Here is a 16,855-nt window from a genome sequence, read left to right on the forward strand (position 1 = left end):
ACATGCTGGTAGGTTAGATAGTTTCTGGGAAAAGTAGCCCTCGTGTGAGTGCGAGTGTGTCTGTGTGTCTGACCAGCCATGGACTGGCGTCCTGTGCAGGCTGTACCCCGTCTGTGCCTGTTGCTTGCTGGAACGGACTCCGGCTCTCCCGCAGGCCTGGCCTGGACAAAGCAGTCTGATGCCGGGCGAGCGGACGGAAAACGGAAAGAGGCTTCAAGCGAGCAGTTTGGTGGAGTGTTGTGCCAGCAGGGGGCGATCTTACCTCAGCTTGGTGTTGCAGTGCTTACAGCAGAAGCAGGACGTGTGGAAGATGAACTTGTCTGCCACCAGCCGCTCCATGGGGTAGACAGTCTTCTCACAGGACGCACAAACCTCCTTCTGGGTCTTCAGGCTGAAAGACTGCGACACGCACCTCGGCTGTCAGTGTGAGCAGCTCGCATCACGCTCCCATCTCCTTAACCTCTCATCCCCGAGCGAGCCCTTCTGGGACAGAGGCTGTAGTTCTGTACATCACTGTACAGACCTGCGTCATGTCAGCAGCTGTATCACCCCACAACTCGCAACTAAAGATCAGCAGACTTGAGCCTGGCCAGTACCTTGGTGGGAGACTCCAGGGAAAGCTAAGGTTGCTGCTGGAAGAGGTGTTAGTGCGACCAGTAGGGGGCACTCATCCCTGAAGTCTATGAGTGTATTGGCGCACTATAGCTGCCGTCACATAATCCAGGTGGGGCTGCACACTGGTGGGGGTGGAAGGGATCCTCATTACCTGTAAAGCGCTTTGAATGGAGTGTCCAGAAAAGTGCTATATAAGCTTAAAGACTTATTAATTATTATGAATGCCTGTTTGTTAGTGTCTGGAAACTATCATGTTCTCCAAGCCAGCAGTACCACGCTTTTTAAAAAACAAAGGCTTACCTTAGAGCGCTGAACAGGTTTGTCTTCAGAGCCTGTTTTGTTGTCCTACAAGAAAGAGAAAGCAGAGACCAGATTTGCTTGTTAGTTTTGTTCCTTAATTAAAAATGTGCAGTTTTGTAAAGCTCCCATTTCTTGTTCCTAGAATTACCTTACAATAAGTTATTTGTTATTTATTTTGACTTATTAGTACATGCAAGACTGAAGTTAAAAAATCTGCTTCGTTTCATAATGAGCATTTATCAGCACTGTCCTCAGGTTGGGAGCAAAATGAAAATCAAACTGTAACCTAAGGATTCGCTTGCTGTTTGCCCTACAAAGGCAGCATTATCTCACAGTGACTCTTAATTAGTTTTTGTTCCTCTTCTGTTTCATGCCCTGCACTCCTCCTTTACACATCAACAAACCATTCTCAGACTGGGTGATTTCCTGCAAACTTCAAACCCAGCTGTAAATGCCAAATGAAGAAGTGACAGCAGACCAGCCAATTCTGCCAGGCTAACAGTTTGTGTCAGTTCCTGTAAAGCATAAGGTAAGGCATGGGGCATTGTCTGTGCTCAAAAGGCCATCCTCAAAAATAAATGTGTAAATCATTCTTCTCTCTTCTCTTATTCCCACACCCTAGCACAGCAGCTCATCTGGTCAGTGTCTGTTGTGTTCAGTATATTGAGAAGACAAGACACCCCCTTTCATGGGACAGTAGAAAGATGGGGCACCCACTTGTACAGCTTGGTGTACTGCAGCAGTCAGGGTATAATTCCTGTTTTGGGATACCTGCCTGGAAGTCCAGAGTCTTAGCCAGAAGGGTTCATGATATTTTATTTAATCTTAATTTCCAATTGCATTAAGTGAATGAGGAGTGGCTGCAGGCATCAGCAATGCCGCCTGTTAGCACTGGGGCCCTAGGCTCAATTCTCGGGGCGCTGTCTGTGTGGAGTTTGTATGTTCTCCCCATGTTGGTGTGGGTTTTCCTCTAGGAGCTTTGGTTTCCTCCCGCTGGTTTCTGTAAAAATGGCCCTGGCATGAGTATGTGTGTTTGAATCTGTGTGCAATGGACCGGCACCCTGTCCAGGGTGTATCCCGCCTTGCACCTGTTGCTTGTTGGGATAGGTTTCGGCTCCCCCGCGAGCTTGTATTGAAAGAAGCAGTTATAAAATATCTGGATGGATGAAGTGAATGGAGCACACTGATTTTACCAATTAGTGTTTCAGTCCACTGTGGTAAACCCTCCGGCTAACAAATACAGCGGGCTGACTAGAACATTGAAGACATTGAGGACAAGGTTTGCTAAATTACAGGATCTTTCTCAAAGGAGACACGACAGCAGTGTCCAAAATGAAGACCCAAGACTCTCTACCTACAGGTCACGCAGCTTAACCACTGCTCCTCACTGTCTTCCAGGTGGTGCCAGGCTGTTGTTTCTCCCAAACCAGATGTTAGAGAATTCTTCATCAAACACCTCAGGGTCTCTCTCTACAGTCTTCAGTCCTGACAATATGCCTGTGGCGATCCAGACCACAGCATACCCCTGTCCTATGCTGGTTGGCACAAGCCATATGTCATCCTGGTGGGATCCCTATGCATCTCTGTTCTCTGCTCCCTCTTGGGTTCTGCCTGCTGCCTGGTCCATCTGGCTGCTGCCCTCTCACTACCCTTCAGCAGCATGAGCCTGTAGGCCTCTGCAGCATGCTCATCAGGTGTCTAGGAATGCTGTCAGCGGAGCATGAGTTCAGCCTCCTCCAGGACTGGTTTTATTGAACAGTTTTTGAATTTTCCACTTTCCACTCCTAATTTGGAATCCATTGAAGGGTATTTTTGCCATCTGCTGTGCAGAGCTCCTGACATTATCTGATGAACCACAAATGCACACATGCCCCTGTCCTCTAAAATGACTCATTTCTGCACTGCAAAATGGAAGGGCAACCCACTTAGGCCAACAACAAGCGGATTCAGTTCATTAGTTCAAGAGCTGAGCTGAAATGAACACCTGCAGACACACCAGTCCTCCAAGACCACAACTAGACAAGCCCCGCTCTAAAAGTAAAGCAATCTCTTTTTCATCCAAAAAAGTACCTTACCCACGAAGTTCAGACAGTTAGCATCCAGAATTATTCCCTGCAAGACTTAGAAAGATACAGACATATTAAGCTCATTATTTACTATAATATAATAGTGAGTATTAAGCTCACTAATTACCATCACTAATAATCTAGTGTGCCTCTGGACTGCGGGAGGAAACCCACACAAACCCAGGGAGAACATACAACTTCCACACAGACAGCACCCCGAGAGTCGAACCCAGGGCCCCAGTGTTGCAAACCAGCAATGCTAACCACTGTGCTGCCCCAGGTACAGACATTTCAGATTTAAATGAGTCTGGACGCTAGAAACAAAGGTGATTGAGTTGGGATCTACTGCAGAGGTTTCAAGGAAAAGCAGCAGACGGCACAAGAATGAGGATGTGGATTGTGGGGCACTACTTCATGCAGGCAGCACTGGGTGTGTCTCATATTAACTGCAAGGCATAGTGGACATTCGGAGATTGGCTTCCAAAGAGGTTTTTAAAACAATAAGATGAACTTCCTGCAGTTCCACTGTCATTGTGCTTCACCTGTGGCTGCGAGTTTGCATTTGTAGCTTTTTTTTTTCTTGTTGCACTGCCTCCGCATGAGAGAGGCTTGCCTCAATATGTCTCAATGCATAACATGTTTAGCCATCCATATCAGCTCTTGCTGCAGGCTTTCGGAACAGTGTTGTCTGTACAGAAATCCACACAGACATACTGTCTGACTACACATTCTGCTATGATAATACCAATATTTTCTTGCAAATGAAACTCCAAAACAGGTCACTGAGGTGGAACATTTTCACTACAGACAGAAATGGCGATCTTGACAACATCCGCCACCTCGCAGGCCTCAGCCGCGTTTCCATAGCAACGCACACCAACCTGACACAAGCTGGTCTTGCCTGCAGACGGAAAACATACTCTTGAGTTTCTGCTCCAAGTGCAATAAATCAGAAGCCAACAAATTAAAACTTACAGCACCAATAATGTACCTGCAAGCTGCAGTTGTGATTACCACCGAGATGGACAGAGCTGCTATTAAGAGCTATTCTCCAACGCTTTTCATAAGCAGCAAAATCACTAAACTACACGTCTGATCATTTTCACCATTTTAAACTGTCGCAAATGTAAAATTACAAAGGAGTTCCTTAATCTCCAACAGTAGCTGAGCAGAAAACATCTTAAAAACATGAATTTTCAAAACATTATTTCAGGGTTCAGACAAGTTCAGCTGAATCTTTCTTTTTCTTGTGTTTTAAACTGAGCAAGGGAAGTCATTCCAAGGAGAAGTATACAGCCCAATGCACAGGTAGCAGACAGCATGCGAGACAGCCGAGACTGTGAACTCCGCCTTCCTTTTCCAAAATCTTCGTTACTTTATGTGAGCCACCCAGACCGAGTTCCTTTTACGTCAGAACACACGGTTCACATGTCCTGTTCTCGCTCTGCGGGTTTAACATCCTGTTTTTTTACTGTAACCAAAGAGCTACTACTCTAGACACGTTTTTCTTACTGAACGCAAACAGCTAAACGGTTGTAAACAGCTTGGATCTGTTAACTGCGATTGGAAATAGCAACATCTCACTTAAGAAAATAAGAATGGTTTTGAATGAAAGGAGAGGAGTGCCATCTGGCCCGTTATAGTGCAGCTTAATAATCCACCTATCTTCCAGTCATTTCTTGAAGAGCCCAAGGTATTGGCTTTAAAACATGGCTGGGTAGCTTGTTCCACACTCCCACAACTCTTTGGGTAAAGAACTGCCTCCGGGTTTCAATTTTCAATGCACTTATGTATGCACTCGAGCCATCTGGTTCGTGTTTTACACAGGGTTGATTTTGTCAGCGCCTTTGAGGATTCTGAACAGTTGAATCAGGTCCCCCGTTCTCTTTGGAATCTACTGATTCCAAAGCAGTAATATCATTTTTGAAACACTATGACCAAAATTGTACATGATATTCCAAATGAGCCTTCATTCCTATATTTGATCATTTGCAAATACCATCCCTTGATTTGAATTCCAAACAATTGACTGTATAGCTCAGCATTTTGTTTACCTTTTTTATTGCTTACTCACATTGTCTAGAGTTACTCAAGTGTCAACACACTCAAGTCTTTATCACAAATAGCTCTTTACATTTTGAGTTTCTTCACTTGAGCACAGAGTTGATCCTGCGATACATTGCTGAAGATACAGTTAGGATGCATCAGTAGCCATTGGAAGAAAGAACTTTTGAACGCATGCAATATCCATCCAATTTCTAAAAGCACCAGGGATCAGACAGAACACACTGGACTGGATGCTAGTCCATCACAGGGCACACACACTCACACCAGGGCCAAGTTTCCCAGAACCCAATTAACCTCCCAGCATGTCTGGAAACCAGAGCACCCGGAGGAAACCCACACAATCACTGGGAGAACAGACGAACTCCTCCATGCAGTTGAACCCAGGACCCAGTGCCGCAAGACAGCAATGCTCACTCCTGCACCACCATGCCAACAACATGCTGTATTACAAAACCTTTCAATAAATCCTTATATGGTTCCACACTGCCTGAATGCACACTGCAGGCGGGGTTTTCAAGCTTGCTCAGGCATTCAGACGAGCGCTAATTTTCTTTGAATTATCATTGCAACAAAGTGTTCATTGTAGGATCCCATTTATCTAACTTCCTTTCCAGACCAGCAAACCTAGCTAGCTACTGCAATGAAACTCACAGTGCACAGGGACGTGCATTAAAACACAGACTCAGCATTTAATCTTCAATAGGATTAAAAAATGGAAAAACCTGTTTGCACACAGAAAGCCATGTATGGTACCGGCACTACAATACAAAGAACACAACATTAGTATTTTGGGTGAGTTGCTCCCAAAAACTCAATTAATCAAACCGTTCCTTCTATACAACTGATGGCAAGCAATAATGATGAGTCATCCCATAAATAATTTTCAATGGACAGGCTAGTGTGCCTGCAAATTAATTATGCAATTAAGAACAAAGAATCACTGCCTTCTTAAAATGAATTCCTCTCAAAATCAGGAATTGGCTACTTGTCACACAGTGCTGCACATCCAAGCCTTTGATATAAATATCTGCAGGACCATCTGCCCATGTCTGTACCTACTCCTGTCTCCACCAGCAGTGCAGAAACAACACAGAGTGTGTAATACGTTATGGCACAAGTTACAAAAAATGAAATCACGGGAGAGCTAAGTGGAAGTTTCCTCTGAAATCAAGTGTTTTGGCAGAGCACTTCAAGATTACAGCAGGAAGCACCAATAGTAACTAATTGTTAGAAACAGCACTGCAACTTAATTGTTTTTTTTTAAATCACCAGAAGGAAATCTCTCTCACAATCATCATGTTAAATACTTGAGAAAAATCATATGACAGCACAAATCATGTCTCACAGCATTATTTATTTTGGTCTTCTTTTTCAGAAGCACCTGAAAGTGAGTTTTAAGGGCGAAATGTTCTATACAATACAAGGAACTCTAAACAAGGAATTGATATTCTAACAGACCTAGAGAAACAAATATACATGCACTATATTTCCCAATATTTTTATTACTTCATATATTCTCCTTTTCTCTCTTTTTCTCCCGATGGGAGAAAAGACTTTATCAGTGATGCATAACCTTCAGACAACAGTTAACAGCTCTCTTTTAAAAATAATTCCATTATTACAAATTTCACATTAATATACCACACTGCACATATTATATTTTCTTATCAACTTGATTCAATTGTTTGTGTAATTTGGGGTGGACAAAATGTTTTACTAAAGCATCAAAACACATGTTTCTTGTTTTCAACTTATTGATCCCAGAATCTCATTAAGCCATTTCCTGAGGGATGTTGCCAAACTAGATTTAAGCACATGGCTAAGCAGACTGCCCGAGACACTGCATGTCTCTCTGTGTGAAACGAGTCTTCAATTTTCAGTCCTAAATAAACTTGATCTTTAATTTTCCATTGTCCTTCAGTCCTCGTTTCAGAGCTTCAACATTTAGATCAACTGGAAAAACTGTACCTTGGGCGATCTGCTCTCCTAGTATTAGCCTGTTCAAGGTCAATTTGAAAGATTGCATTTTTATTCCTAAATGTACAGTACACTTTAAAATAGAGTTTTAAGGAAGCCATAAATCACCCTTTTTACATTCATGAATTTTAGAGACTGTCTTCTGAAAAACATTTTCTAGAATCAAACATGCAAGCTTACGAATTGACCTCAAAGAAAGGCAGATTACAAATGCTTTAATGCAGGGACTTTATAGGGTCTTCCCAGAGAGAGCTGCACTGTGGAAATCCATACAGACCAGTGGGTCACATCTCCCAGCACAAGTAACCAAAACACAATGTTCACAGCATCGCACATCTCATCTCTACTGCAAAGTCCTGTACCCTTGCCAGGACAGGCTGTAATCTAGATACTGTTGGGACCCATACGGAAATTGTTATAGCTGGGCAGATAAAAGAACGTTTACACTAGTCAGCAATTAGGGCAAACTTACAGAAAAAATGGTTTTCCCATCTTCAGTGGGAGGCATCACAGAAAATACTTCAATGTAAACTAGACAGGGTGTACAGACACTATTCTGTTCTTATTATAGGCTTAACGGACCCCTGGGTCAGGTTAACCAGATAACGAGCAGCACTTAGTCATTAAAACTCACTGTTTCGAGAGTTTTATTTCCCATCCTGAGTTAAGCAATCTTTTAACACCCCTTCAGGAGAATCTCTTGCCTCAATAAAAGTACCCCCAAGTAAACACAAAATTTATTAAATGGCAATTACATTTTATTTACCTTTTAAAACATTCTACTGAATTTTGAAATCGGCAGTAATCATATTGGTCTGACACATGTGATTTATGTATGGAGACAAGATTTTTACCCAGAAGTCCCCCCCGAATATCCCTGTTCTTGTCTGAAGCATCAGCTTCATTGATCAGCTCCAGAGGCAGCTGAATAACTTGCTGTGAATTACGTACCAATTACTAGCCAAAAAGATGTTACACATTACTTGCTTTAAAAGCATTAGTGTTTGATAAATAAATCATAAATAATCATAAATCAGCATGTTGCGCTTTAACCCTTTAGATACAGAACCAGCAGGTGTCTGAATCGCAGCCTTTCTGGTCCTGACAGGATCCAGCGCATGTCCGACAGCAGGGATGGCAATCAGACTCCTACTGATCCAGGCCAGTAGGATCCATGCCAGGTTTTACCAGCTGCAGGTTCTTCTGTAGGAACCAGCAACAACATGCTGGCTATTGCCTACTTGAAGCAAAGTTACACAGTCATGTTAAAACATTATGACCCTTCTGTTTCATCACCACAGTTTGCACTAGAGTCTGCAGCACATTAAATGAGTGACTGAAATCTTACTTTAGTCCCTGTTAGAAATCCACAGGTGGCACAGAAGCGTGGTTGGATGTGCTTCTATATCTATCTCACAGCTTTGGGGTCCTGGGTTTGACTCTAGACTGAAGGCACCTTCTGTGGGAAGCCTGCATGTTCTCTGCATGACTTTGCATTTTTGTGGAAAGCCTAACTCATTAGTCGGCCATGAGCAAGAAACATTGTTATCTCTTGGCCTTGAACCCTTCTGGTAAAGTGTGGGGTTACATGGACAGGGGTTCACATGTAAAAGGTACCAAATAATCAGTTCATGGACATTCACATGAAAGATAGGCTTTCAGTGTTGCCTGAAAACCAAAAAAAAAATCAAAACTTATGAGACTGGCATACAATTTTTTTGCTAAATCGATATTGCTGCTACCACCCAACACAGTGTCACTAAGACAGTATTCCATATTACAGAGGTAAACTGTATTTTTTGCATTTTTTTATTTCGTAAGTCAATTTAATCATTTTATTTGATCATTTTCACATTTCTTTCATCCTGTAAGTTTCTGTTCAAACTCAGTTAGTACATCTTAGGTGCTTGCATTTCACAGACTCTCCTCCAGTACAAGCAGGTAATGAGGCAATAACAACAAACAGACTATCAGTACTGATACAGATTTTTTTAATGAACAGAAAATAAACAGCAAATATTAAACACATCTATAAAATACTACTGCCCTGCTCCCTCACAGAAATTAAACCAAATGTCCTTCAGCAAAGACTTCAGTTCTTTACAGTTTAATTTATCTTGGTAAGAAACTGTAACCCTTTTCAGTTCTTCTGGCACGAGACTTGAAAACGCTTTACAATTCACAAGTTGTTAAATGCTCTGAACTCCTCCACACAAAAATGTGAGAAAACTTTTCAGGCGGTAAACCATTTCCTTCAATTTTGAGCACTCAAGGCTTGCCACTGACATGAAAGTGCACACCATGATAATACGGAGTAAAATTAGGAAATGCAACCTAATCAAGTCCAAAAGAACAAATATTTTTTGTATCAGAACCAAAAAAATCTAGAGAATAGAAAACACTTCCCATTTTCAGAACCTGCTGCTATGCTAAACATTTTTCAATTAAAAATAAAACCACAAGCCTGGTAGACTTGTTTTCTATTACAAAGGAACTAGCTAGTGCGGCCTATCAAAGACACGTCAAAGATATTAGATACCTCAGTTTTTTAACGGAGGCATGTGCACGAAGCAGCTAAAAATGTGGGTGATTATAGGAAAAGCATGACTAATTGGGAGTTTAAGACCCTGCTATTTTTCAAAATATGGCAATGAAAACCAACAAATGATCAGTGCTGGTTCCAGGATTTTTTAATCAACAGCAGATAAATGGTACATATTAAATACGTTTTATAAAACACCACTTTCATGAAAAAACACCACTGCCTGACAAATGTCTAATGCAATATGCTTTAGCAAAGGCTTAATTCACTGTGCATTATTTCTGTTCAGGGGCAGCTTTGAAACTCCATTTTTCACAATCGAAGCAGCCTTGCTCATGTTGTGAAATGCTGAAGTCGTTGCCTGCTGCCTCTGTAATGCAGCACACTGAAACACAAAGTCACAGCCAGCAGTTACACAACAACCAGCCTCCGAGTTTCTGAAACCGACACACACACCCTGCCTTGAGAGATGCTGCAGAAGGGAGCTCATCCTTCTCTCACTGGCTGTCTCATTGCCTTATAAGTACATCCCTCAGGTTGTGAGAGCTCATCATTGAGGAGGCTGGCAGTTGTGATAACGCATTCGACTTCCTCTGTGGAAGACCCTGTGCCAGCTCACAGGAAACAAGGCTCTATCTGAGTCGCACAAGAGGCACAAACGTAATAAAAGTCACTGATAAGCAAAAACTGCGCCAGTAAGGACGCGCACAGCAACAGTACCGCAAAGCACTCTGGGGAAAACGGACCTATGGCAACGTGCTGCTGTCTGCAGTTTACTTGTTTCTTTTTAAAATTGTAAATGCAAATTGTAATAGGTCCCTTCTTCAAAACTTCCATACCTTCCGTCTCATGCTGAGGGACAACCGTTTTGACCCCATTCATGATAATGAAATACAGATTTATTTCCTAAATACAAACAGATAAGCAGAATAAAGTTCTTTGGTGAGAAATGTGAAAACCTGAATTAGTAGAAAAAAGTTAAAATGTGGAAAATATCTTTCAGTTTCAAATAAAGAATAAACCCGTTGGATGAGTTTGCATTACAAACTTGCGAACTGGATAATATGCACGATTCTGCTGATTCTAGAAGTTTGCATTTGAATGATGTGCAGTTTTGGAGAGTCAGAGAGTTCACAGTGGGGTTGAACAAAGACTGTGTGATCAGGATTACCACCCATGAGCCAGTGAGAGGTGAGCCGCTCCACCGGCCAACAGGATTCTGCCTTAGGCTCGCAGCATGGAAGATGAGGGCTTGCTTTAACACAATGTGTATACTGTCCTTCCCCTCAGTGCTTCAGCTGTGAGTAGACTTGACTCCACAGAAACGCTGACAGGTTAAGTGGCTTCTGGGAAAATCGGCCCTGGTGTGAGTGCGTAGGTGCCTGTGTTTGCATTTATCTGCCCTAAGCCGGACTGGCATCCCATCCTGGCTGTATCCCGCCTTGTGCCCTTTGCTTGCCAGGAAAGGCTCCGGCTCTGCTGTGACCCTGAATTGGATGAAGTGGTTAGGAAACGGATGGGTGCTTAACGAGCATTAAACTGCGTAAGAATCGGTACAAAGGTTACAATGAGGGAGGTCATTCTGCTCATCTGGTTGCTAGCACCTAATTGATCCAGGAATCTCATCCTGACATTTCTCAAAAGAAGGCAGGGTATCGGCTTTAGCAACATGGTTGGGCAGCTTGTTCCACACCCCCACAACCCTTCGTGTAAATTAGTGCCTCCTGTTCTGTTTTCAATGCACTTCTGCTTAGTTTCCCTTTGTGGTCTTTGGTTCATGTTGCAGCTGATTCAGAAAAATGCCTGACTTTGCCAATGCAAATTACTTTGAGTATTGGACAGAATTAGAAAATGTTCAACAAAAACACTGGGATTTCTCAGGCAGACAGAAGGCACTATCTCAGGGAAGCAATCCTTAGGCAGTAAAAAGGTTGCCATGAGCAAGGGTACAAAGGCCATGTTCTTCACCTGCCTGCGGCTCAATGATTCTCCAGACAGCGTTTTCAACGAGACTAATCAACCAGCTGCAATGTCACTGCCAGGGAGCTAATGATGGCACATTTGAAAAGAACACATGGCAGCGAGATTCACTCCTTATTCACTTCAGGCTTCTCTGAACTGGCATTTTCTGTAGCGTAAGTAAAGAGCAAGTGAAAAGCCTCTGGAATACAGGCTTTCACAGACTGTTAAGTAATCAAATAAAAGCTACAAACCTGATCTCTGGATTCTTTCCAAATTACTACCAGCCAGACAAGATGACCATCTCCAGGGCCCCTACACTAAACTGCTTGCTCTCTCTACAGTGCAAAAAAGGGCTCCAGTTTCCTTTTTGTAACAGCATTTAACGAATCACGTGGCTCATTTTTAATAGAAAGGGGTGTCGTGTGAACAGACACTTTTCTAACCCCATTATGGAATGAAGTCCGGGGAATCCATCCTTTAAAAAGACTTTATTAAGTCGAAACAAAGTTTAAATTTTACCATAATGCTTTTACACTTATCTGCTCGTGATTCACTGTGGATTTTGTACTGTCCTATACGCAGAAACGAGCTAGGCACTTTTCAAATGACACGCCCCACCACATGGTAGCCATCTGATTTCCTTCTTATCCCAACACTCTTGTACAGGATGAATTTTTACACTGAAACTCACTTTGAAAGGAATATTTAAATTGAGCACCTCGTCTTTCCCTAAAGTGATATTGTTAAATTCCGCATGTGAGCCCTACTATCTGATATCCACTGAGCTTATAAAAGATTATCCTACAATCAGTTCTTCTTTTAATCATTTGAGGGCTGGCTACTGGCCTCATTATAATCAGCTCTTTTGTTGGAGATAGGAGAGCACAGTATTTTCAAGTTCCCCCTGATTTGCACAGACTCTTGGGCGCATGTAGGTTATGCTGATTTCATGTTCACATGATCCGTTGATCAAATTATTTGCTTATGTTACACTGAGACAGTGCTCCGAGAGACAGTTTGAGGCCAGCTGCCCTGCCTCCAGTTATCAACACATCAAGTCCATTCCACTCTCTCCAGCCAAGAGAAACTCCAGCAGACGGGTCTCTAATCCCATTCCCAAAACCAATCCTCTCAGCTCCTCCTGGGGGCAGTGAATCGGAAATGGGAGGGGTGGGAGAGGAGGAGGTTAAATACAAGACCAAAGACCACAACCAGACAGCACTTAAAAACAAAGCAGACGCCATGCGAGACAGTGGGAGGCAAAGCTCTGAATAATGCATTTGTTCAGCTGTTCTTGAGCTACCAGGATATCAGGGACAGGGGTTTAGCTGGTATCTTCCAGTCAAAGTTGCCTGACCTGCAACAATTAAGTGACTCCCTAAAGCAGATTTTGAAGAAACAGAAGCAAACTAGCTTCCCAGGATGTATTAATTGCTAATTTCATATTCATGGACTTTCCAATTTGGAGGAACAGAATCTGGACAATGTTTCATACATCAGTTGCATTATCTCATAAAGTAATATATTTTCAGCTACCCTGCAAACATTGTAAAGCAACTATAGCTTCCTGCCATGTCAGTAATAACATTCATTTTCATCGATCATGACATTGGGTTGGATTGCAGTCCCTTGAGGTTAGCCAGATGCCACTTGAAAGAGGTTTCTGAACATCTGGATCTCTAAACAAGATTCAAAGCCGTTAGATATCAGTTAACATATTAGAAATTCTTTAAAACAAGGAACAACACAGCACCTCATGCTGAATTGCTTCATTTTTTAGCCACACCCCATTTTCACAATCAATGGGAAAAGTGACCTAAAATACTCTGAACCAAATGTTTTCAGATCATTTTAAACCCAGTTTCTCAAAGCTGACTTATGCAGCATTAGTACAGCAAGACAGCATACGCTATATGAATTAATTGGCATTGATGGTATTAAGGAGATTAAATGGGTCACTTAGTTACTAGAAACCAAGCCAGCCAGATGGATCAAATGGAATGGTGTCTTTTGGAACTGCTCTTAATTTCTAACTTCCCACAGAGGCAGGGTCACATCCACAGACAAATACAATTGCAAATCATCTACCCCTCCTCTCGGTTATGTCTTATTGTAGGAAGCCTGCAGCAGACATGTATTAGTCCTTTTTAGATTCAAACAAGCTGTGTATCAGTAATGAGGCGATAATATACAGTATGGCCTAATGGTCAACATTATAATAAAGTGTTACTGATACACCTTAAGGACGCAATGACCTCTTTCTGGTCTTGCTAAATTGACTCCTATCTGTTCTAAATCGCAGAATGTTTAGCTTGATCCCTTTCAGCCAACATGTTAAATAAAGTGCATCCGTGATCACCAGTTAATCTACCTGACATGCATGGAGAGATGCCGCTAAAGACACATCTGCAGTCATCAAAGTGGAATGGAAAAAAAGGAGGAGACTAAAATAACAGAATTAAGCCCTGGGAATCACTTTTTGCAATTAATTTTTTAGAGGGTTTTCTTATTATAGGCAGTTTCGGATGCGTTTGAAAAAAGGGACAAACATTCAGAACTTCGTTCAAAGTACTGTAGCATCCGGTGCACCTCCCCGGCCACTAGTGACTGCTGTCCTAGAAAGACAAGACTCCAACTTCGAGCCTGCAAGCAGTATCAAGTACAGGCAGGTTAAAGGAACAGCACCCCTTCAGTCTGAGAGAGGAGACAGGAAAAGGATGTGCAGAATCCCTCAATCTAATGACTGGCCCAGAAAATGAGATAAGCGAGCGCAAAAAGAAGTGGAAAATCAGAAGGGACCTTTCAAATGTCAGCCAGATTAGATTCCGAGAGTGTCGTGTGAAAGGAGGTACGGTGGTACAGTGGTCAGCATTGTTGCCTCACAGTGCAGAGGGCCCACGTTTATTTTCTGGGGTGCTTTCTCTGTGTTCATGTTCTGCCCATGCTCTCGTGGTTTTCCATGGGTGCTCCAGTCTCCTCTCACAGTCCAAAGACATACTGGCAGGTTAACTGGCTTCTGGGAAAATTGGTCCTGGTGTGAGTGTGTGTGTGCGCCCTGGGATAGATGGACTGTTGAGTTACGTGCATCCAGACAAGCAGTAATGGCCACCTGTCTTTGTAACTCCTGCCTTACATCTTTCTATCCACAAACATGAACAGCAACTGTTAACATGCATGTCAATAACGAAGGGACAATAGGGCACAGGGAAAAACAATGAACTAGCACTTTGGAATAATGGCCATGTCAGATTCTACATGGCTATTTCCAATGCAATTTAAAAGCACAATAAAGCCTAATATATTCCCTTCATCAGTCAAGGCCAGAGTTAATTAATCTTTTCACAGTCTGTCACAGGGATCTTTGATTAATAGTGCATGTGCATTAGGCTTATTAGAACTTATAAGCTAGTCACAGCAAGCGCATAGTGCACAATGACAGGGATAATGAAGACAAATAGCTGCTCCATCTGTTAAGGGCTTTTAAATACAGCCAGCTAGGGCTTTGTATTGATACCATATTAACGTTATAGATAGGGCTTTACTTCAGTAGTGAATTCACAGATTTCACAGAGCTAAGTACCAGATTGCCTGTGAAGACAGTGTCTAAAATAAATCCGTCTGCACCTTTCAATCTATTCAAAATGTGATTCCTAGTCCCCTCCTTACTCTTCCTGATTTCCACGAAGTGAGCCCCACAGGGAACCAGTGAGGCTGAAGGGATAGAAGCTTATATAGGTGGCGGTGATGACCAAGAAACCAGATTGAATGGAGTCCCATTCTGCTGAGGACTGTGTGAAGCGGCTTCTAGAACTGGGATCTCTAACACTGGTCCTGCAGAGCCCTGGTCCAGTCAGTCATAGGGCACCTGTTTCTAAAGATCAGCAACACCGGTCAGCTTTTCATGAACCTGGCAAGTAATCTGCTCAGTTTAGAGAATCCCTCAAGGAGACCTAGATGCCTAGATTAAAGGTGATTAGGGCTGGAGAAGCTAGTTCTAGCAGAACCGTTAACGTATTCTATTAGGCACAAAGTTACAAACAAGAAGAGGCCATTTGGTAGCTACTAACTGATCCAAGTACAGTATCTTATTCAGCCATCTCTTGAAAGACCAGGATATCGGCTTCAACAACACAGTTGGGTAGCTAGTTCCTCACTCCCATCACCCTTTAAGTGAAAAGGGGCCTCCTGTTTCTGGTTCGTGATTCATTCTGCAGAAATCTACTGGGCTGAGTGTCAATATCTTTTCCTATTAAGTCACATATTCAGTATGAGTTCATACGTTCTTATTCGCTGTGTATGGGCCTGGGAAGGTGATTTATACAGTATATAAAACGTATTATTATTACAGATTTTTTTACCTTTATTTACACATTGTAACATAATTTGTAAGTGAAAAATAATACAAAGCTACAGTATAGCTAAGCTTTCACTACGTTTATCTAACCCATTTGTCTAGATGTTCATTTGTAATTACTCTTCAGAATGTTTGAGTGTTTGGTTTTCACTGTGTTAGGACTCTCTACAGGCACTGTATATACCCTTGCATATACCATAGAACCCTAGCATTCGGTTTGCCTTTTTAGTTGCTTACCCACACTGTCTAGAAGATGTAAATGTTGTGTCAACAGACACTTAAGTCTTTTCATAAGTGGCCTCTTCTGGCTCAGCATTTTCCATTTTCTATTTATAGTTTATACTTTTACTACCTGTATGCAAAACCTGACCCTATCTACATTAAACATCATCTGCCAGGTGTCTACCTGAAGTTCATCTTCATAAATGTCAGGCAAACACCTGCCAAAACATTTTATCGTGATAAAAAGTGCCACTTTGATCTAAATCTTTCTGAATTATTTCCTGCTTCTGTAGTGTTTTCTGCTCTTCCTAATTTTGGCATCATCTGCAAATTTGATTAGTTTCCTAAAGATACTGGAATCTAGATCACTGTGTGCCGTGGTTGTAGTACAGACTCTGCAGTATTTGACTGATTATATCACCCCAATTGGAGTATTCAGCACTTATCTGTACCTCCATTTTTCATTTAATAACCAATCTTCAATCCAGACTCTCATGTTTCCCTAAATGCCCTAATGTCCACAGTCTTATGAATTAATCATTTATGAAGAACGTCACCAAAAGTCTTCTGAACATATAAGTACACCATGATACACACTATGTGAAGCCATTATTGTTGTTGCTTGTTCAAAGAACTTCAACAAGTTGGTTTGGCAAGACCTAGGATTATTCCCTAGGACAATACTGTATGTCCTTATAGAGGTGATCTTCTAGTTTAGATCCTGTACTTTTTTCCCCCATTAGCTTACAT

The 16,855-nt window shown here is 42.1% G+C and overlaps 1 protein-coding gene across 1 annotated transcript in view; it reads right to left on the reverse strand.

Annotated features, from left to right (window-relative positions):
• Nucleotides 1-16,855, reverse strand: part of limd2 (LIM domain containing 2) — a 36,094-nt gene that overhangs the window by 9,101 nt on the left and 10,138 nt on the right. The window contains exons 2-3 of the mRNA XM_088906038.1: nucleotides 916-960; nucleotides 263-399 (exon numbers count right to left, since the gene is read on the reverse strand). Coding sequence (XP_088762164.1) covers nucleotides 263-399; nucleotides 916-960 — 182 coding nt within the window. The remainder of the gene's footprint in view (nucleotides 1-262; nucleotides 400-915; nucleotides 961-16,855) is intronic.

This window comes from Atractosteus spatula, chromosome 26 (genome assembly GCF_055471065.1).
Source record: "Atractosteus spatula isolate fAtrSpa1 chromosome 26, fAtrSpa1.hap1, whole genome shotgun sequence".
Classification (NCBI taxonomy): Eukaryota; Metazoa; Chordata; class Actinopteri; order Semionotiformes; family Lepisosteidae; genus Atractosteus; species Atractosteus spatula.